We start from the raw sequence: 24,002 nt of genomic DNA, 5'->3' as shown, positions 1-24,002 counted from the left end.
TGGAATTCATATAGGAGACCTTGCCAGCCCTATTCCAAGCCAGGCTTTCTGAAGAAAGTTAAAGCTGTTTTTCTTGGTAATTCTTCTCTTCATGTATCATCTCCATTGATTCAGCTTTTTGCAAAATGAAACTGGAGAGCCAACAGAGACACAGCAAAATCAAAGGCAGCCAAATTCAAGGCCATGCTTAGACTGCTTTGGAACTTCAGTGCCAGCAAAGCAATCACAGTTATCACAAACTGACCTAACAATATTCAGCTTGATTCTTCTAATGGCTTGAACAATAAAAATCAATGGTTAGGATTCTGTAGTATAAAGGAAACCTAGTAAGATTTAAATGATAGCTACAAGTGCCGAATTTTAGGAATTCAAAACACAAAAAAACCAAAATGGGGCATATTTGATACAATTAGTTAATATTTACCCCTAAAAGAAACACTGGTTATCTTCTTAAATTTATTCTTTCATGAGATCCGGGCAATGTCATCAGCATCTTTAGACCATACCTGCATTTTGTGATGAATTATGAGCTCTCTTTCTCATTCCTAAACAAAATGTGAGTGTTCCCAATGGACCCTATGTGCACCAAAATGGGATTTAACAATGCATTTTTTTGCTTTCTTAATCAAATAGCTTGATTTGCTGTTATAATAGTGCACTTAGAGAGCATTCATAGTACTGATCAATAAACAAACACAGTATTGCATTTTTCATTACAAGAAAGCTGATCTTGAGGAAAAAGATTAACCCTCCTAATAACTGTGTGAGGTTCACAGCAAATGACAGCAGAACACCTTGGGGTGTCCTGTGGCAGGGCCAGGATTTGGATGATCCTGATGGATCCCTCCCAGCTCAGCATACTCTGTGATTTCATGGCCAGGCCTCATCACGTGGCTGTAGTCATATTTAGCACCAGGACAGGGCTCCACGAGTGGCAGCTTCCTCTGGCAGAAAGAGCCAGTCAATATTTACATTCCTCATGAACATACAAAAGAGCATCAGGGTACTTGAGAAATTAGCCCTTGATTGCCACTTGGAAGGCATCATCAGAAAGGCAAATCACTTCAGCACCTCCAACAACAGAACTGTTCTTGAGACTTGAGATCTCTCACAGATGTGTCAAGGTCTTTGCCTGGGAGCAGGAGGTGCCTGAAGGGCACAGTGGGTGCTCAAAGAGCCTGACGTGAGGGGTTTATTATTTAAAATGTGAAAAGATAAAAAAAGCATATGGTCAACTCCTGCTTTCTTTCTTGCTGAAGCAGCAGACAGAAATCTGATAGTCCTGAGCCAGCTAGAGGGAATATTGGTGGGGTTCTTCATTGCAGGCTAGAGAGGGTTCTACTGTAACATGAAATTGTTGCTGAAGCTGGGGGACACAGATGCAGCGGGTTCAACATGGCATTCAAGTTTTCAAAATGCCACCACATAGAACAGCCCTAAATCTTGGCTTAGAAGTCACAAAACATCCAGTGCCTTTCCAAGTGAGATCTCAGCTCCTCTCATTTCCTGAATACAATAGCATTATTCAGTCACTGAAGTTTCCACTTAGCTTGCATTTATGCCAAGTACTTTTAATTGCAAAGGAAAAGGATGTTAAGCTCTCCCGTTTCTTTCTTTCTAATTCATAAGGGACACATCAGTGGCTGGTAAAAGTTATAGGTTAAGGGTTGTTCTCCCATTTATTAAGGGACTCACATCCTCCTGCTGCCAGGCAAACAGAGGTTACCTCCATTGCAAGGGCAAGAAAAGTTACCTTGTCATTTGTAAAATACAAAAAAGGCAAATAATTGTAAACTAACTACCAAACAGGCTTCAGGAAAGTCTGGACAGCACCTAAACCTGCAAGGTTTACAACTGATCTGAGTCACCTTGGCCACCACAAGTCTCACTGGAGAATGGACACTGAGTATTCACCCAACACACAGAAATCCAGACAGCATCCAGCTCAAAGAACTCATCCCAACATGAAGAGCAGCAGCTTTGACTGAAGCAAAATGCTGCATAGCAAGGAGTGAAACAACTGGAAAAACAGATGCTTAATTTCTACTTATTTTTGGCAGCCTCGTTCCCATGATATCTGTTAAATGAGGAAAAAAAGCTGCTGAATGCTGCTTAGTAAGGAATCCATGAACCACAGCCTCATCTCTGGACTATCAGGGTGGCAGTACAGCCCTACAGAAAGTTATTTTCCTTTTGATCAATCCGTGGAAGGGTCTGAAGTAATGTTTCCATATGGGTTTTGTTCCTATTATGCAAGATCTGATGAACTACATTGTCTGAGACAAAGGGATTAAATGAATTGAAGTGGTGTTTTGGGCTTGGGAGTGCTTTTAGTGTCTTCACCCCACCTCTTCAGCCTTGGGACAAGAGACTTATTAGCTAATTACCATGCAAATGAACTGAAATGTAAATTAAATGCTACATTCTAACATAGCTTAATAGTCCCAGGAGCAAGAATTTAGTTAATTTTAATGAATGGTAATTCTATCCAAAAATATAGTTTATTAACAAGCACATACAATAATTTGCACCACTAACTTTAAATAAACCATCTAGCAAGCTCACCTTCACACTAAGTGACATTTGGTTAATACAGAGCAAGAAAGCAATGCACATGTGCTTTCCACAGACACAGAATGAACTCAGTTGCAAACAGAGTTCAAGTTATAATCCAAAAAAGGGCACATAAAAGCAAAAGCAATGAAGACTTCACATGAACGTTGCCATTTCTTTCCACCAGACCTTCGGTCTCCTACAAAATAGGTCTGCAATACAAAAAAGTAATAAAAACTCTGGATTCAATTTATTCAGCCTCTTCCATCACAAGTTAACTATAACATTTTGCAACAACATGAGTAGTATTAAGAGGGAGGTAAGAGGCAAAGATAGTTACATCTTGGAATTATGGAAGTGCAGCTGCAGACAGAGCAGCAGCCATGAATTCTGGTGTCGTCCCAGTTTTTGCAAGAAATACAAAGATGGCAACACACATTCCTCCCTCTCATCAACTAGAACTTGACCCATTGTCCACTGACATCAGGGCAAAAATTCTTCTGTTATCAGTGGTACTGTGGTGGGCCAAAGTGGCCTTCAAAAGCCAGTTGTCCTCTCTAGTGACAGGTTTGTCACTCTGCAGTCTTCAGCTGGGCTGTGCTGTCAGTAGAACCTGACACGCTGCTCCCACACGGGTGTTAGAACAGTCCTGTGCTCCCCTCAATGCCAGAAAAAGGGATTCAGCAGAATTCAATCTGCAGCAATTGAAGCCAACTTGGCAATAAACAGCACTGCTCTGCTCAGAGCAACATCTCAACCTCACCACAACCAAGTAAATAGAAGGTTTGTAATGAACCGTGGTAAGAGCCCAGGAGAAGCATCAAAACAGAAAAATACACATTTCTTTACATTAGACCTTGCTCTTTGTACAGGAAAGGGCATTTTTGATCCTCTGAGAGATGATGAGGAAGGTTCCCAGGAAGAGTGCTCTGAATGTAACAGTGTCCATGGCAAAAGCACTCAAAAGGATTTTTAAACAAAGCCAGAGATTCCTCCATTTCCTTCATGGCAGAACCAAAAGCTACCTCTATATAGGGTTGGAATTTTATTAACATGGTGCCTACTCTACTATCACAACTTAAACAAAAGTTATGCCTGTGATCCCTAATTATAATTGGAGTTAATCTTAGAAAAATTTTATAGCAGTATCAATGGGTTAAAGACTTATTTTATCTCATGCCTCTCCTGCACCTTTCTCTTTGTAATGTCTTGAGAAAATAGAAATCAAAAAACTTTTCCTGCTTCCACCCTAAGTGAAAAATTAAGATCTACTGTTAACAACAAAAAAACTTTTCAGATGGTAATTGTTTTCAACATCTGGCACCTGATGTTTTGCAGTACACAGAAAAAATTACCTAGGTGGGGACTAACCTGACAAACCAGAGCAAGAAATCAAAAATTACCCAGAAACAAACCAACTAAAGAGAAGTCCAAGCACTGTGGCATCTTGAAAAACCAGTGATGCACAGTTCAATCAGCAACAAAATCCCTCTCTGCAATTTGCATAGCTGGCTCTCATGCTTGCTGGTTATGAAATACTCTTACAGCAGAACAACTTTAGAAAAATTTGGACAAGTGAGAATGGAGTTATTTTAATCTAGAAGAATATCACCCAAAGATACAGATGAATACAAACACTGTTCATATTAAAAAAAACCCCAAAACATCAAACATGAACTTAAGCTGCATTCTCAGTCTATATATTGGCTTTCCCCTTCTTTGTTTTATAAAAATAGGGTATGACATTTCAGCTTCAATTGCATGTTTAAGTCATTTATTTATTGAACATTCCATTCTTGAAATATCATCTATTAAAGTGTTAGTTGAGATTCATCCTGCTTATAGAACAGGCTAAATTTCTTCTGAACTGCACTTGGAGACAATAATAAAGAGACTGATGCAGACTCAATAAGAAATAATTAGATTATGGGAAGAAGAAAAAAAAATAAATAAATAGTTATAATAATAAAATCAAGCTTCACTCTTCTTGACTCCTAATAAAACAAATGCTGATGTCTTTTAGGTGATCACAGTCAGATTTAACTCCAAAATAGTATTTACAGACTGAATTCAGATATAAACTGTGATTTCAAGTCTACAACTTGCTATAAAAAGAGGACAAAAACTTCCAAGAAAACATCTCCTTCAAAGACAGAGGAAGCCACAGTAAAAATTAATACTGAAAAATCCTGATCAGAGTATCGTATAAAAATTAACATCTGTAACACTACCATAGCTTTTATAATCTGTTCTTACAAAAGTGGATTCTGTCCTACACTTGCACATTTCTGATACAGATATAATTGTACATGGGTAGTTTACATCTCAGCTCTGAGGTACTGAAGGAAAAGGATAAAGCTGAAGGTGGATTTTGCTGCCTCAGCGGTGAACCCTGTGGGGTGGCTGGGCCTGCTGGGATTCCAACATGGAAACAATGGGAAACGACACAGACAGAAATCCAAAAGCACCAAGGCTGCTTGGAGATGGCTCTTTCCCCTACTGCAAAGCAGATTTAATAAATGGGATTTATTTTAGAAAGTTTCACAATTCTTAAGCAGTAGATGATACTTGCATTCCTGAATGATTAAGTTCTACATTTCTTAATGCTAATTCAACTCTCTAAAACCAACCCAATAAAACCAGGAAAGATTTTTACAAGTTACATGCACAACCTAAAAATTCCACCCTCAAAACTGCCTTTTTGGTACTCTTTTAAGCTCTTAAGATACTCTATTTATTGAAGAGATGCCAGGAAGCCTGCAGAGGGAACAAATGCTTCTTTGGCAACAGGAAAACATTTTAATGCCTCCTGCCTTCAAAGTACGCACACCTCACCACAACATATGCTAATACACTACCAAATAAGTCTCTTTATCTTGCCATTTTTATAACAAACTGTTTCATTCATATCTATTTCAGCTTGTAACTACCTACTGCACAGAGCAGCACACTGTGCTAAATCAACAAGTGGTTTATACCTAAGAAATAGAAAATAAAGAAAAAAAGAACAAATTATATTTAAAAAAATATTATATATTCAAAAACAAATCAAAAGGGGCTGATCACGTATAAACTGTTTTAGTATAAAATCAAAATGTTTAGTCATGTAGGCATTTTGGGACTTTTTTCCATCCTTTGTTCTTTATTTAAAATAAACAAGATGTAACAAAAAGAGATTCCCACAAATATGATAGAGAGTGGCAATTTGCACCAAATCTGCCATTAATGTATAAAAACAAATGTCCCAGCCCTTCTGTGCAGGTATCCATGTGTGCAAATATACCTGTGTATGGAGATACACACCTGCTCCTGGACTTCAGCCTTCTCCAAGGCACACAATCCACTGACACACTTGGACAAATCAGCCAAATGCTGAATCTAGAAAAAGATCAAGACCAGCTCTTTGCAGATCTATAGCCTGCAACTGTAAAAATACAATAAATATAAAGGTTTACTATCATATTACTAGTTGGATTTTTTCCAAGGGAAATTGATACTTAAAGTTGTCTTCTTCCTGAAGAATTCCACAGAACAAAAGGAGAACTATTTCTAAAAATAAAGCAATGAAAATAAAGACAACACACCCTCAAACATGCTGGAGCAAGAGCCCTTAGTGTAGGCATCAGTACCAGCCTTCACTGAAACAGGATCTTCAGTCTCCAGACATATCCCTGTTACTCCCATTAAATAACTGTGGTATTTAATGATACTAGAAAGAAAGATCTGCTTTTAGCATGTGGATTTAAATACCACAGAGAACTGTCAAAGACTTGGTATACAACTGGGATAACTCTGCTGCAGTAAACATTAAGATGAGAGGGAGAAAGTAAGGCTGAATTCTATGGAAAAGTCACTGGGATCCATCAAAGGTTTCTGCAGGCTTACAGCAATACACCTGATTGCAGCTGTACAGGGGAAGAGGATAGGGATGAATAAGTGAAAATTTGTTTGCCATAAATGAACTTTTCTTTTTCCACTTAGAGGAATGCAACTGCCTCAAATGATGCAATGGGTCAACCTGAAATCAGGCACATTTGAAAAATACTGGAAACCCTGAAGTCAGAGCCTGTGAATGTGTTTGGTTTGTGTGCTGCCTTGGAGGAGAAAGAAATTAATACTTTTAAAAGCTCGGTATTTACACTTCTGAAAAGTTCCTGCAGTTCATCCAGATTTGATAGGGCAGGATTTAAGTGCCTCAGAGTGTTCCCGATTGGGCACTTCTGCTGCTTTGGCACAAGCACGCACGGTATTCCAGTACCACGGGGACACGGCCTCGAACGCAGCTTTACACTGGCACCACTCCTGAGGAGGTTGAAATGTTTATCAACTCAGTAGGTCAAAAGTCTGCAGACACTGGGTGGAGCAGCAGTATGCCACAAAACTAACAGTTGTCCTCCTAGAAGAAAAAAAAAACAACAAAAGGGGAGGGGGGGGGAACAGTTGTCAGTAAAGATTAAAGCTCCTGGCTCCATTCCACACAGACAACGTGCTGGTTTGTAAAATACAGGATTAGCCCATCTCCACAGCCCAGAAAAAGCACAGGTTCATTTGCTGTGTCTGAGTGCCTGACACCAAGGCAGGGAAACACTGTAGGGGCTCTCAAAACCTTCCTGGTTTCTTATGCACTGGGTTTAGAGCAGCAGTGTGTGGTTTTTCTCTCTGAGCAGGGTGTGCCTGAGTGTCACAGCCAGCAGGTTTAGCAGCTGACAGGAAAATAGCTGGGCAGCCTTAGCCCTGCTTGTGTGTTTCTTAAATTACTGCTTGTAGGCATGACATGACTGAAGGGCAGTGTCCTCCCTGGTTAGCAGAGTGAACAAGCAGATCTTCAGAAAGGATGAGTGACAGGCAGTGCTGTCACACCGTGCCACGCAGTGCAGCAGGGATGGCACTGTGCAAGTGTGATCCGAGCCTCACAGTGACCCTGCTCCTGCTCCAGCCTGCCAGGGACTGAGATATCTGCCTTCAAAATGTTCAGATCTGTTCTTCACTAACCCAGAAATCACACTTTACCCAGTGCTCATGGCATCTGTGCTTCTTCAGATACAGAAATCCAGTCCAACACGTAACTCTCCTTCCCTCTAAGAGGATACAGAACGTGATACGGAAATCCAGGCAGGAGTTACTGGCATGGATGTGGCATGTGCTAATCAGTGCTGTTCAAATGCCCAGGATCCTACCCTGTGTGTTTTCATGGTCACTTTAAGCTCTTTAGAACAGAAACCCTGTCCTTCACATCTTTCTAAACCAGCTATCACACCCCCACAATTCCACATAATCTTACCACGTCAAGTGCACAAGCTACCGAGATAAGGATGACAGGCTGCCCTGTTTAGATCTCATTTTCTGTGGATTTGCATCAAATGTCAGCTACTTAAGATTGGATTCATTAAAGGCATTTTGCAGAACACAGTACATTCTTGTCTAAGGGAAGGAATGATAACTATTTTTGAAACAAGTGAAAACCATGCAGAAGTACGTATTTTTAATTATTACATTTTTGAATGTTAATATAGTGTTCTTCCAAAACAGCTCTATGTTTTTGTGAAGTCTTAATTTTCATAATTCCTAAAGGTATCTACTGATAATGTCTATCATCTTGTAACTGTATCTTCTACAATGAGCAATGCTTAGCAATTAATTACAAAGTAGTCCAAACTCTCACATTGTTGAATTATTCAGGATAATAGATGGATTTAGTGACTAGCCAGTAGTTTTCCATCATTTTCTTAGAAAATGATACTGTTGAATGTTTGAAAGAGATTCTTTATAGCATGATTATAACATGACTAAGAGTATTATGACTGTAATATGGAAGTTAATTATTTCACTCAACCTGAAATCCACTGAATTTCGACATATGACTGAAGTGTAACAGAGTGGCAAATTGAAGCGTGCAATCTCTGCAATCAGATCTTTCTAAGAAAGATGGCTTTTCCAAAATAGCATTTATGCAGCCCTCTGGCTGCTGCCCAGATTTGGCATACCTAAGTTGTTTCATTTCATAAAGCTGAATTGCTTACAAATCAGATGCTTCTCATGTTACAAACTCACAGCAAAACAGGCTGTGATACAGCTGTGTAAAACAGGTATCATCAACCTGAACCACCCATTAGTCTCTTCTCTTTTATTGATGATCTTCCTATGGAAAAGCAGCTTTTTCTTTTTATGGAAGATCAAATCCACTATCAAATCAATGGATTTCCACAGGCCAGGAACTAAGTGGTGTTCCTGCATTATACAGGAACTTATACTTTAGGTATATGCTTTGTAATTAATGGCTTCACTTGAATTCTCTAACAAGAATCTAACATCACCTTTGCTTGTTTAACTCCAAGTGACTTAGCTTTAAACCTCCTTTATTACCTTTCAAATAGTACAAGCTGAAATTCCTCAGATGATGCTTTTCCATTGCACAAACTGGATTCATTGATATGGCTCACGGAAGGCTACAGTATCCACTCAGACTAATAAGGATTAGGGAAAGAATCACTGCAAAGCAATCAGGGCTCACCTTAAAGGCATTTCCTATCTTTGTCTACATGAAGGCAACATTCCCTGAACCATATCAACATTTTGAGTCCCTTCTATGACTGCACTGTTCAGTGGGCCAGCAAGTCTGTGGGGGCTTGTGCACTTGACTTGTGAATCCTGCAAACACTTTCACAACTGCTACAACCATAAAACTGAAGTATTATTAAAAACATGTATTGCTACAAAATGTATGTTCCTATGCAGAATGCTTCCACAGCATATCTCAAGTTAATTAGTGTGGAAATTAAAACAAGAGTATTTTACTGCAGAACATTTTAATTAAGCTCTAGATTTAGAGTTTTTTTCCATCTTGATCCTGAGGCACTTTTTGTTTGGAGGTGGCAATCTGAAGTCAGAGACCATCAGGGCAATTACTGTGTTAGGTACCACTTCCTTCCCAGGGCATAGAGCTGCCAGGCATGTGCTGTCCAACCACAAACAGCTCAATCCCATCCTATCCAAACCCCTTCCTGTCTCACACCAGCCTGAGACAAGCGTATCTGAAGACCCTTTTAACAGTCTAACAGAAATATTTTGGTTGACTCATGAATAAAATATTTATCAATGCATACATGCAATCACAGGCTAGGGACTTTGGATCTGAAATGCTAAATTTAAAAAAAAAATCCTTAAGAATATGCTTTGTTCCATAAGGTGTTTTTCTTCCTAAATGAAACCCCAGTGTAATTTCCTGTATAATTACCCTTGATGCAATCCTGCCATTGGAGTTTCCCTCAAGGGAAAGAGCTTTGGGTAGACAATGGTAAACATAGGCTGGCTGCAGCGGTGGCAGTGTCCCAAGGGACAGTGCAGCAATTCCAAGAGGCTTTTGGGTAGTGAGATTGGAGTCAGAAAGTTTAAATCTAGAGAAGAAAAGAAACAAAAAATATTTATAATAAAATGATTGCATGCTAAAGGCAAACACAAGCATGATCCATGAACAATTCAGAAAACAGCTGCCTCACATTCTTAAGGTTTTGTCAAAACAACAATGAGGTAATACAAATTACCACAATTAGAGTGAGGCACATAGTGCTTTCCATGTCTAAATTCAAAAAGTTGAAGTTAAATGTACAAGTTTAGCATCTGTGGGCATAAGTTTAACTGGGCTAAAATACCCAGGTGAAAGTATTATAGTTGGAGCAAATATTAGAAAGGATTAAAAGATCATAAAGGAGTTTTAGACACAGAGATATCTAGACAAATGTTTAGTAACTAATAACAACACAATACTATGAAAAGGACATCAGTAGTATTTTATTAAAATATTTCAGCAACCAATCCAGCAGGAGAGCTAACCTTGCTACAAAGCCCAAACTCCACCATCAGCAAAAAGAGATTTGCAGTATTTGGAATTACTTGAAATTCAATCCAGCCCAGCATAATTCTCATAGGCCCAACCAAAGAGACCACTCTAAAAAGATCAATACATTCCTCATCTGTTAAGTGTTCCCCCACAGCCTACAGGATGCCATCATTTTCACCAAAAGGGACTCCAGGGTCATTTCCTGGGAAAGAGCCATCACTTTCCCAGGCCTGGCCCAAACCACACAGTGTTTTATAAATTAAACCCCACATGCTAATCTCCATCTAGAAACTGAGAGACAGCCAAGACAGGTGAGTGAGTTTAGGTGCTGAGTAATCAAGACAAGAAGCAGTACCTGATAAATCAGTTTTATGCTATCACACTGGTTTCAGCTTTCCACCTCTGCAAGGTTGAACCCCAGACACAATGTACCACAAGGGCCCCAAGGAGGGGACGAGCAGGACATGTGCGTCAGAAAGAAAAGGTCACACTCTGCAGCCAAGCAAAGACTGAGGAAAAGTAGTCCAGTCACTTCTGTCACTTCCCCAGCAGCTGCCAAGTATTTAACAGCACTCTTGAAACTGCAAATTTAGGCAGTGACGGATGAAATCTGCTACTTTAATCATATGTGCCACCTGCTTCCCCAGCACAGCATTATCATACACCTGTCTGACACAGGCCCTGCTCCTGCTCACCAAAACTGGGCTGTTGCAGTGCTAATGCCCACAGTCTTTATTAAAGTTCACTCAGAACAGGACATGTCTATGGGTGGGTGTATATGGATATATAAATCCATCTTTTTCAGGTTCTGCATCTTGGCTGAAAATGGGTGTAACCCTCACAGCCTTGTATAAAACCGTTTACAAACCATCCCTTACACTGATTTTGCAGTATCACCTTCCCACTCCCACAGCAAAGTTCTCTGGCGTCTTCAGGAACCACATCCACACAGCTGGATTCCAGAAATGACTGTGCAAGTCACAAGTGGGTGAGAAAAGGCAGACCTCCTTGTACACTTCTCCTGGCGAAGCAGTGAGGATTTACTCCAGGGGCCAAGGTACAAAGAGACCCTTTCCATAACCCCTCTAATCCTCCCACTGGAACTCTCCACTCTTCCGCTTTCTCCTTTGACCTTTAAAGCTGAGAGTTCCCAAGATAGCATCAACAGTGGGGAGTCACAACACATCCAGATCTGAGAGGATCTGCAGGTTATCATCAGATATTGCTAACTCATGTGATTGCATGATGCAGAACCAGATGAGCCAAGGGCCACTTTAGAGCAGAGAGCCTGAATTGGGGCAGAACTAAAGCAGCTCAGCTGTCACGCTGTGCTGAAATGGCCGAGGGCTGCTCGCATTTCTTCTGCCTTATGTATAACAAGTCTGCCAGTTTAGGAGTGTGCTGCCTGGCAAGGAGCTGCATTGTTGGCTGATGCATCTGATCTTGCCTCAGGAACTGTATTTCTCATCTCCTATCTCCATTAAAGAGTTTCTCCTGCAAAAAAAAGTGTCCTTCTTCATACAGGCTTCAAGTAAGAAACCATTTATAAGCACCACTTGACCTCAGACATAGTCTTTGGAACTCTGGTTTGAGATATTGGACATTTTTGTTCTAATGCAGCATTTCAAACATAATTTGATTAAATAAATCTTTTAAAATATAAATCCTTGCCCAAGCCTTTGAAGAACTGCTAAAAATGTTCCGATCACTGCCAGAAAACACTTTCACTCTTTCTGTAATCTGAAGAAAGCAGAAAATTTCATACCTTTCAAAAACCTGTAGTAGGTGTTATAGAGGGTCCTCATGGCCAGTTCTTGCAAAGGCAGGACATGATCTGTTTCTGTCCCTATAGATTTCACCTCTGCTGGCAGGAACACAGTTAACTGGCCTGATGAAAAAGAGAGCAGTTTCACCTCTGAAACTTGAATTGGAGAACCACAACTAGAAGGACACAAGACATTTAGAAAAGTGGTTAGAAAAAAAATAATAAAAGTAACTTTACAGGGAAACCCAGATGACCAACCCAAAGTAAGCCTGATACTGCTCTCCAGTGCAGCACCCCTCAAGGATTCCTTGCAGAGAGCAGTGCATGGTGGGGTTGACCTTTAAAGGTCCCTTCTCAAACTATTCTTTGATTCTATGTTTCTACAGATTCCCACCTTCTGTAATGTGCTAGACATGGGACATTTGGAGGAATTACTCATCAAATAACATAAAGAAATGAGAACACACCCAAGGGGGTGAACCACGTATGCCACGTGCCCATTACTTTGCCACGTGACAATCTCTTTTAGCCTCTCATTAGTAAATCCTTTACTGAGGGGAGCAGTTTCCTAACCAACAGTTTGCTTCCTGTGTCTTGGATCAAGCAGCTGAAAACAATCATGGATTTCTCAACCATAACACATGAGGCAAACTCCAGCCCCCCCAAAAAATGCATTTTAAGTGGCACTGGGTGATTCTGTACTACACCTTTCCCCATCCACAGAGTTCCCTTGGAGGGGCATGGGACGGGCGGATGAAGGAAAAATAAAAACAACAGCCATCTATAGTGGGAAGATATCCTAATAAGTCTATTAGCCTTGCCCTTCCCAAATCATATATGGAAAGGGAAGGTTATTTGGATCCAGAGAGAGAAACTTAGCTCGTAGTAAAAATAATAACTCTTTACGTGATCCCTGTTGCAAGCGATCATACCAGAGAGACACGCATAGGAAAATTCTACTAAGAGGTTGGGGAAGTCAACAGGGGAATTGGAATTGTTTATGACAACTGAAATTTGAAGCCAAGAGCAACTTGTTAGGGCCAGTCCTAACAAATGGAACAGAAACACAAATTTGTCAGCCTTCCCAGATATTAGACCTAAAACGGAGGTAAGCACTCTCAACCTTATCAGATGTGAAAGAAGTCTCATAGTACTGCTCTGACAACAAAGAATCTCATCTCTTCTGATTAAAGGAGAAACAGCCCAGGGAAACAACCAAAAAACAGCAGCATTAAACAGCAAGAAAGTCAATAAGCCTCTTGATAAATATTTAATACTTTCCCATTAGTGAGGTTAAAATATAAGTGGAATTCAGAGATCCAGTATTCCAATGATCCATTCCCAATGAGTTAGTTATCACAATAAATAAATCTATAGTGTTGTATTTTCAAGCTGAACAACCCCATACCAACCTCCCTAAGGAACAAACCCTGAACTCGCTACAGCCTCTGCAGTTCAGAGCTGGGACATTTGGTCTACTTCATGTAAAGGGTGAGGCTATTAATGCCACACACAAAATCCATGGAGGTTAAAAATTGGAATAGAGGATGGTCTAAACAGCTGGGGAAAAATAGGAGCTGCAGAAGAAGCCTGGTGGATAAATAAGTGAGGGGAAAAAAAAGCTGAGACCACCTATTGGTTGCCTTCAACAAGACTGACAAATCCCTAACTGGGGACTATGAAATCCAATCTGCAAAAAATAAGATCAAAATTTATTTTGAGTGCTGAGATCATCACCTCTCATATAAAAGACTTTTTTCAGTCAGTCTGACTGCAGGATGCCCAGACAGAGATTCAATACTTACACAAGGCAATTTATATTCTATTTTCAGAAATCAAGCTTTATGTCAGTAACAGCAGCTTGTCAGATTTTATTCTCCAGTGGAGGGCCAGACAGAGCACTAAAGCCTGGATCTTCAACTCTTGCCTGACCCATGAAAACCTTAGCCTGGTTACTAATGCTTTCTTGGAAAGAACACAGAAATTCTTCACATGACCATTATTACACAATTTTAAAGTCTCTTAGCACATTATCAAATAAAACCTTTGGTTTCTTAACAATATATATGTGCTCTTCTCATACTGGAATTTTTTCTTAAAAATATTTTCTAATGTTTCAAGATAGTTTCACAACAACAGTTTTATTTGTGTTTGGTGCACAAATAAAAACATTTTTTCTTACTAGAAATTATCTCCTTTTACCATTCATTATTAAGGAAGAAAATCACTTTTCATTTCACAGAGGCATACAAGAATCAATTTCATTGCAACACTTGCAACTCCTTTAGTCTCTTCTATACCAGATTTTTAAGACTAGATTCTGTAATTCTCTACTAGATTTATAATATCAGAGACAGTAGCAGGTGGTCTCATCAGCACTGTACATGTAAGAACAGCAAAAAGAACTGGTAGGATATTCACCAAGGTCAGTGCAGAGATAAAATTCTTTTCACTGAGTATAAAATGAAAAAAAAGGACATGGTTGTTGTATAAAACCACCTGAAATAGGCAGGGCAGTTGGACCACCTCCTGCATTATCATTACTATTTTTGGTCACAATCAATACAATTCTGTTAAATTTAAGGTCAATTTAATGTCTGTCTAACAATTTACAATCAGTTCTGAAAGAAAAAAGGCTAGAATTTCTCCTTCCTGAAAAACAAAATTAGTAAAAGCTTGCGAGTCACACAGTTCAGCAGAACTGTAATCCAACTGCAAGTATTTAAATATCACCAAGCAGCTGACATGGGAATATTAGAAAAACCTTAAAATGCCAAGACTCAGCATCTCCCATATTGCAGCAGAGTGCAGGCTGTAGAGAGGGAATTTATATTTAATGCGAGATCTGCTGAGAGTGAGCATACCAGAAATTTATAATTAGATGGTAATGGGGACAATCCTCTTCTGATCAGTTTTACACCAGTAAGGCTCCATTCATCAGGGGTGCTGATCCTAATTTATGCCAGTGTCAGGGCAGAAAGAATTAAGCCAGTGTCCTACACAGACCACTTTTTTCTTGCATTCTAACCACAAACATGAGACAGCCCAGGATATTTTTAAAATCCACATGTAAAAATAAACCTGTCAATCCATAACTCCTATAAAAAGTCACTTTAGTTAGTAGGTACCAAGACCTACAAGAAGCTGACACTGGGATGTAAAATGAGTGAAGGAGCTGCACATAACTTTTCAAGATACGACCAACAACTTACAGAAATGTGAGCACTTAGAAACAAAGAGATGCTGCAATATATTAAAATTATTTTGTTATTTCCTTAGTTCTGGAAACTCTGTGAAGCCTACACTTTTGGCCAACTTTTCAAGTCAGCTCTAGACCTTACATTATTATTACAAATTCTTTCAGAGTAACTTCACTGTTATGCCTTAATACTAAAATAGTCAAAAGTCAGCAATTAACACAGAAGATTTATTACAAAAATAAAACAGAGCAGGGAGCTGCAGTAATCCCCTCCAAGTAACATCAGCTCTGAATCAATCACAGACACACAAAAAATAACTAGCTGTATGATACAGGAGAAGTTTTACAAGGACAGGTACACAATGAATCTGAATGAATTCATACCTACCCACTGCAACCAATGACTTTATTATACAGATAAGATGGGAGGCCTTTCAGGTGAATGTTGTTATCCACATAAACATACTGGAGCTCTCGAGAACGACCTAAATCTGGGTTTAGAAAACAAGAAAAGTCAAGGGGAGAAAGGATGTCATAGTGACAATTATAAGCAAAGCAATTCTCTTTAATTATAAATAAGCTAATCAGACTCAATGTAAGCAAACATAAATTAGTACTTCTCAGTTGTAAAATTTCAGCCAATGGTTTTATTATGGATGAGCTGAAAAGCTGTTTAGAAGCAAGCATTTCAAATTACTAAAACAAAACAAAGCCCCCTTTCAGAAGCCCTGAAAATCCCATTATAAATAATTAAATTTTAACATTGACAAACTCTGAAGTCAGTTTGAAGAAGCAAAGGGACAATTGATTTCAAATCCTCCATGCATACTTCAAGTTCATAAGGTCAAACCTGCTTTCATTAACTGGCCTCATGTCAGTGAAATCACAGCTTCTCTATCTTTGGGAAAGTGGGCAAGACAGACACAAGAATGTGCTCTGTCCCCCTCCTTCCCTTCTCCAAGGAGAGATCCTTGCTGGGATTCATTAGCCTTAACCAAATACAAGTGCAGTCATTCAGAAACGAGTCTGTGTGGTGCAGTGAATTTCAGAGCCCCAGAAAGCACAAAGCATTAAACTGCAGAATGTTAGACATCAAAAGTTGTGGCTGCAATAAATGATCAATACTTCTGCAGGTGTGCTGATTGCATTACTGCTCTTAAAATATTCATGGCTGGTAGTCAAAAGAAGCAAGTACAGCATGATTAAGTAATGCCTTCGTGGACTAGAAATCTATTAAGATACCTCTGGATAGAAGCATATGAGTATGGATCTATTTTATTTGGCTTAGAAAAATAAAATTAAACGGGAAAATTAAGGTTTCTTGGAAGAATTCTCAGAAATGAGAATTTTGCTTATTAGCAAGGTCTACTGAGTGGTAAAACTGTCCGCTATTAAAAGAAGTGAAAAACAAATGAGAGACATTTCAAAAGACACCAAACTGAACTAAACAGAAAAGTCTGAAAGAGTTCTGGACTAGGAAAGCTGATGTGTAGGATCAGCTGGGCAGCCCAACTCACCTGGCACTCCCATGCCCTTTGAGACACTGGGTAGGAAAAGGTTTCTATGTTTAGTGCAAAGCTCAAACCAGGAGAACAAAGTCTGAAAGCCTCTGCACAGGACAGGAGAGCTGTGACCCAGACAAACTGCATCATGAAAAACACAAATAATCTGTGTGCCTCCCAACTTGTTAAACTTTCATGAGGACCTTAGAGAGACTAAGATAAACAAGCATTTGGCTGCATCAGCCACAGCAAGACAATACTAATATTGACTAATTCTGACTTCCATCTTTATCAGTTACCTTGGCTGGCAGAAATAAGGGTAACTGGAGAAATGGGCACAGCTTCTGTCCCCTTTGTAATCATGACCAAGAATAAAAATTAAAACAAATCCCATAATATTTCTATTCAGAAATTCTATTTGGAATACTGATCTCTTCTCATTCCCTGCTACAACAATAGGTAATACAAACCCTTCTTTATTACTGAATAGCTTTATTGTACACAAGAGTCCTAAATACCACTTAGTGCAGATATTTTGAGTGATCCCTCCCCAGATGTGTGTCCATCTGAAAATATACTGACTCTCTTCAGCTATCACCCATTTGAATGGCAGCTGTGAGCACCAGAAACCTTACAAGTTTGTGCTGAGGAGTGGCACAATATCAAATCTTTGATATAAAGGACAAGTGCTGATACCAACAGAAAACCAAGAGACTCCTTTTCTAAAATAAAAGTGTTAACAGAGAAAAAAAAAAAGAGTTTTGGGTTTTTCTCCCCTTTAACACAGACCCTTGCTTTGCAACAGTCTGTGGGGGTTTCAGGGACCATAATCTGGGCTTTGTTCAAAGCAGAGTCACTGGACATCAAGGGACACATTCAACCATCACATGCTGCTTTGACCCTGTCCCAGAGACATTCCAGCTCACAGAACTATCTGCTGCATCCATCAAGTGTCCTGCCTCAGGATGGGAGCACAAATCCCTCTGCTGACTGATGGGCACTGCTGGAGATGCTGCTGAGCATCACCTCCACCAGATGATTTATTTGGGCTCACCACTGCAGGGCTGAAAATAGTTTAGTGAAGTTCTGGGATATTTTTAGATGAAACAAAACCCCATTGTTATCCTACAATGAATAAAAATACTGCAACACAAAGGCAATGTAACACCATAAAATATTGTAAGGCTGGTGAGGATACAATTAAATAAATACAATTTAAAACAGGTAGCAGGTGGATGGGACATGTAATGTTCAGAGAATGTTCCCTCGTGTTGCAGAAGCCAGTTAGACTAAAACCAGCAGGAAACTATGGGTTGCTGGGGTAGCTTGAATGTGCTACTGTTTAACTTATTAATTTAGAGAATGGCAGAAAATTTTTAAAAGAGGCTCATCTTGCTGGTTTCTACACAGATGTATGCAAATGGGCTGAAAATCAGGCAAGTCAAAAAAAGCCCTAAAGCTGTTCTTTTCATATGCACTGAGAGGGGGGAGTGAGGCTGCATCTCATCTCTTCCCTCTGTCTTTATCTTATGCTATGTTTAGATTCTAAGTTCTGAGTTGACTGCATTTCCTAGGTAATTAAAGCAAATTTTTGGATGTTAGACAAAATATCTCAGTAGGAAAAATTCAATTCCCAAAGCCAAATAGCCTGTAACTATAAATGTTCCTTTGATAGAGTTTCTTTGCATTAAATAACCAAGCATCTTCTAGACTCCAAAAGATTTTTTTCCCAGTTTCAAACATTATCCATAAAGTTTAAATTTTAATAAATCATCACTTTGAAAGGCTCTTTGTATCCCATCCACATTAATTTTTATGTCTTATATCAGCCAACAAATATTGTTAAAAGTTCTCTAAAAACCATGCTTCTGAAGAACTCGGTGCAATAAGGAAGCTGCCCATCTCTGAAAAGGCTAAAGCTACAAAGAAGGTTTTCATGTGGCTTTTGCAAGCACTGTACTGTGTCTAAAACATTTCCACTTTCCTCCTTCCAGCCTCCCAGATCAAAGACCTCTCTCCCAGAAATGACCAAATGCCATGAGTCCTGAACAAACCCCAATTCTATTTTTTTTTCTTTTTCTCCCTCTTTTTTTTTTTTCCCTTTTTTTTTAACCTCAGGGCCCTGGCATATGCATTCCACATGGCTGAAGATGGAACAAAAGCCCTTGTGTGGCTGCACTGATGCTCTTTTAACCATACTGTGAGGGCATGGACACAAAAGCAGCATATACTGAGGTAGAATAAGACCTTTGTTTACTGTGCACTGATAATTACTAGACCCATTTTCTAAAGAAAAAGTGCACATAAACCCTCAAATAAAGTGATATAATACTGAATATTTGCTGTCATAACATCCCCTGTACTGCCAGTACACTTGAGAATTTATGGCCTATTTTAATTATATTTGTACTTTATTACACAAATGATTTTTATTTTTGCAGTGTCATCAGATTCACATTTCTGCTTGCAGTGGAATTTGTTGTCAGGCACCCGAGCACTCGGTAATGCTAAAAATTTAAAGTTAATTTTCTGTCAAAAGATAATTTATGTTGTAACTAGATTGATATACAATGATCAGCAGATTTCTAAGACCATTTACTAAGGGAGCATGAAGTTACCATGACAATAATACAACTGTTCAGGATGCAGCTTCCAGTTCAACTTATACACAGAATTTCTGGAGTTGTTCTTAAAAATTAGTTTATTAGGAAGACCCAATTCCTAAGGCTGAGATCCATGGTGTCTCATTTCTTTCAGTATAAAGTGAAATACTGAAAAATGATTTTTACAAAACACTGGCATATCCAAGATTTAGGTGCATTCTGCAAAACAAATTACTAATTCACTATTGTTTACCCATCTGCTTGTTTATGGTCCTGTTCTGAAAGTCAGGGAGTGGGATCAGGTATTTTTGCTGTATTTTAGAACTGATTAACAGTGTTACACTGTTTTTCCCAAGACACATGTGCCTGCAAACTTAAAAGAATGTACAGGGCAAAGAACCTCCTGATCCCTGTCCAGCAGGGCTGTGCTGCTGCTGGAATAAACCTTGCAGCCGTCAATCCAGGAGCAGGAAAATGCAGATTTCCACTACACTTCACAAGAGGCTCTGCTGGCAGCTACGAGGGACAAACTTGGACAAGGCAGAACAGATTCCTGGTTGACTGAGTAGATGCCACCCACCATGTGAAATAAATGAAGTAAATAATGCTTTAATAAGCATTAAGCAATTTGTTTCAAATATATTTCTTTTAACATGGACACATCTAATAAGAAAAAGAAAAAACCTCAACCATTCTGTCAGGAGATGAATAAATTCTCTGCTTTTCAACACAGCTCCCTAACTGCAAAAAATTGTTTTGACAATATTTGCTTGACTATCACTTGAAAGTATTTCTGCAGTATTTTTCACCATTATTTAGCATCCTTATCAGTCATTAACTGGTAAAGTGAAGTTGGATGTAAGAACACACACAAAAGCCCCACCAGCCAACATGTGCAGCAAGCAGAAGTAATGCTACAATTATGCCTTAACTTCAGCAATACTCCAAGACAAATATTTTCCCAAACAACAGAAGATAGATTTAATCTTTTTGCTTTTCAATGCACTCTCTCTTCTACTTTATTTCATCACATCTTGACCACTCTGAAGCCTTCTGATTCTTCAGAGGAAGAATTAAACATTTACATTTATACTGTGCTGCTTTTCCTCTGAACTCTAGGATTTATGATTCAGTTTCATATCCACAGATAGCAAATTATCTCCAAATGTTCACCAGTGAGTCAGTATTAAGAACTACTGAACAAGGTCAATTGACAGTCTTTGATGTTTCCCGTTATTTTAAAAGATCCTTTTGAATGTTTTGAATTTGAGTCTAAAAATAAAGAAAAAAGAAGGTGTGTCATTATATTAGAGATTTATTTCCTCCTTTTGAACTTAAAACTTTGGCAGATCTATGGCTCATCCAGGTCATGGCTCGCTCACAGGTAAGCTACTAGTGCAGTGCAAAAGTAGCAAAAACTTTTATCCTTTAAAATTTCACATCTCATCTTACTGATTTTTTGCAAAATTAAAATTGTTAAACTTTCGCTCTCATGAGAGTTAAAAATATTTGCCAAAATAAGGGAAGGCAATTTGCTTGTTTTAGTAGTGGGGATCTGGATGATGCATCCTGGAACTCGTTTTCTCATTTATATAATGACATATGCTGGGACGTAACTGCAACACTTTGTCTGGAGACATTATTTGCACTTAGTTTCCAGCAATAAAAACTAAGGTGATAAAAAATTCAGAAAGATCAGTAAGTTCTTTAAAAACTGAACTGCTAGTACTGAAAAGATTAAGTTAAACCTATACAAGGTAATTAATTTAGAAATTATGATCTCATTTTTAGCCATCTCAATTTCCAGCTTCTTTCCAATGTGATTATCATAACTTAATCTGCACCTAATTAACACCAAACTCTGTCTTCTAGAAAAAGTATTAATGGCTATTCAGATGGCAGGGGAGCTCTGCATGTGTGTCTGTATCTCAGCTGAGATTAGCCCGTGGCAGGGCTGAAAAGTGACAAGTTCAGGGAGGAGGATTTGTTTTTCCCAAAGGGAACACACAGTGACTGCCCCCAACAAACCCCCACACACTGACTGCACCTCCCACTCCTGACCTGCTTCCACGCTTCCAAATTTTCAAAGGGTTGAGCAAAAGGCACATCAATTCCTCCCTGGGCTACTACTGTGGAAATTTTGATGGATGCCTGTACACAGCACAAACTAAACCTGCACTGGATTATGTGGTACTGACACTCCTAATGCTGAAAAGTAATTTATATGGAGTTACTGGGACTCCACAACAAGTTTTAAACCATAGTTGAGGAATCTTAGTTAAATCATCAGATCCAGCAAACAGAAACAGATCATTACCCAAAGTGGTGGAACTCAGATTACACAGTACTATATTTAAGCACATCATTTAAACTTTTTCCCCTCGGTTAGCTAAAAATAAAGCAAATTTGATAGCTTTAAAAAAAACCACGAAACCTTAACCTGCATTTTTTTTATTAACATATTTTCCAACAATATGATCCCCGTGACAGCTCCATAAACAGAGTCTGTGGGGACCACCAAAGAAACTCACTTGTTGCTTTGCTTTTCATGTCTGGGGCAGTTTGTTTTGCTGCCCCCCACCCCCCAGGTGGGGACTCACCGAGGGGCAGGAACGCCAGGCGGTTGCCAGCCATGGAGAGCTCGTTGAGGCTGGGCAGCTGGCACAGGTGGCGGGGCACAGACCACAGGTGGTTCCTGTCTGCAGTCAGGTACTGCAGGGAAAGGCACATGTGCAGCCTCTCGGGTAGCGTCATCAGGCGGTTGGTGGAGATGTCCAGGGTCTGCAGCTCCCGCAGGTCTCCGACCTCTGCACAACAGGCAAGGGAATTGTAACTGCTGTCACAAAAACCACCACAAAAAAAACCAAACCCTCACATAAATTAAAATTAAAGCTCATCAGCAATGCTGCTTTTTTGTAGATACTGTTCTATCAACCCATGCTGAGAACTGATACTGATTGATGCCTTGTGAAGGCTGACCTAGAACAGAGACTGGGGGGGGTTAAAGAATAAAGCAGGGATTTATTCAAAGCATCTCCTCCGTGGATCCACCTTGGGCAGCACCAGAGCCCAGCCAGGGCCGCACCCAAGATGAACCAAAATGGCCCCAAAATGCACGGCCGGGCACGGGCTCTGTCCCTGGGATCAGTTCTGCTCCATTTGCACCTTGCAGTTCATTGTCCCATTCCAGCTTTAGCCCCTGCAGTCCCACCCTGCTTGTTTTTCTCTCTCCAGCCCACGGGGTTTGTGCTCTGGGGCTGAGGTTTGGGTCATTTGTCCTTGGTCCCCAGCTAGAGAAGGAATTGTTTTGTCTCCTGCACTGTGCAGAGAGCTCCCCATGCCCTGATGTGAAGCTCAGAACTACACACTAAAGCAGCACAGAATGTGAAAAATATAAAAGCTAAAACCTGAGGCATCATTATAATCTCCATCATCTTCATGTATCAAAGATTTGGAATATGAAGGTGATGGAGATTATCAGTATCAGTTAGGAACCTTTATCAGTACGTTCAAGAGATCTTTCATAGAGCACTCCTGAATTATGACAATTACTACTGCCAAAATATCAAGCATTTTCCCAGTCCTAAATCAGAACGAGAGGAAAAAAAAAAAAACAAAATGCAAACAAAAACACATTACAAAGCTTGCTGATATTGAGAGTGTTTTGCACAACCCCAAACTCAGGATAATTCAAAGGAATTTTTTTTTTTTAAATATTGAGGATGCAATGAGGGATTACTTAAGATTCTCTTGCAAGAAGAGTTACAAACACATGCATAGCACTTCTTGCTTAGTGACAGTCTTTCAACCAGCATGCTTGGGAAAAACAGCTCTGTCTTCATGATACAGTTCAAAAGGGCTAGTTTAAATTAGAAAAGAAATTTCTTAATAACTTGTGAGTGATATTGTTATGTTATATTGTAGGAAGATATTTCACTAAGTTCTAATCTACCGTTGCAATAATTACGGTGTCTAGAAGTTTGGTTTTTCTTTTATTTCAAGAATTTAAAAGTTGATTTTGTGTTTCAAATAGTATTGTGTAATTTTTTTAGGTAGGTAACAAACTAAATTCTTAAAAGTGTGTAAGGCATGATCACAGGAGCAGCCTCACTTGTGCAACAGCGTTATTCCTTGTGTGAACAGGCCTGTGAAACAGAATGCAGGACTGACTGACAAATACATTCAAAATATGTTAAGCAGCTCTGCAAGTTACCTCATTGTTTATTTAGTTATTCTTTTACAGTTACTCTAAAAACTGGATAATTCTATATATTATTTCCCTCAAACAGGAGGAAACCATAACATTTCCCCCAAACCTACAGAACAGTTTTGCTTTGTTTTAAAAATACTTCACAGCAATGGAACCAACTCATGAAGTGCTCTGTGCCCCTAAAACTTGCTGCAGTTCTCAGCATCTTGCAGACCCAAATGTACTTTGCTCTCAGCTGAATGAAATCAGCTCTTGCATCTGAGAGCTGCTAAAACAAGATTCACTAGAATCTTCTACACTGAAAACACCAGACAATCTACACAATCCACAATC

General features: G+C 39.3%; 1 protein-coding gene across 6 annotated transcripts in view; it reads right to left on the bottom strand.

Moving 5' to 3' along the window:
* Positions 1–2,452: 2,452 nt before the first annotated feature.
* Positions 2,453–24,002, bottom strand: part of LRRC28 (leucine rich repeat containing 28) — a 52,447-nt gene continuing 30,897 nt past the window's right edge. For all 6 annotated transcript variants that reach the window (XM_066558932.1, XM_066558931.1, XM_066558934.1 and 3 more), the window contains 5 exons: positions 22,060–22,266; positions 15,743–15,845; positions 12,156–12,331; positions 9,788–9,947; positions 2,453–6,949 (listed from right to left, as the gene is read on the bottom strand). In XM_066558932.1, the coding sequence (XP_066415029.1) occupies positions 6,877–6,949; positions 9,788–9,947; positions 12,156–12,331; positions 15,743–15,845; positions 22,060–22,266 (719 nt within the window). In that variant the 3' untranslated portion in view covers positions 2,453–6,876. The remainder of the gene's footprint in view (positions 6,950–9,787; positions 9,948–12,155; positions 12,332–15,742; positions 15,846–22,059; positions 22,267–24,002) is intronic.

This window comes from Molothrus aeneus, chromosome 13, assembly GCF_037042795.1.
Source record: "Molothrus aeneus isolate 106 chromosome 13, BPBGC_Maene_1.0, whole genome shotgun sequence".
Classification (NCBI taxonomy): Eukaryota; Metazoa; Chordata; class Aves; order Passeriformes; family Icteridae; genus Molothrus; species Molothrus aeneus.
This window is presented reverse-complemented; position numbering and strand designations above follow the sequence as displayed.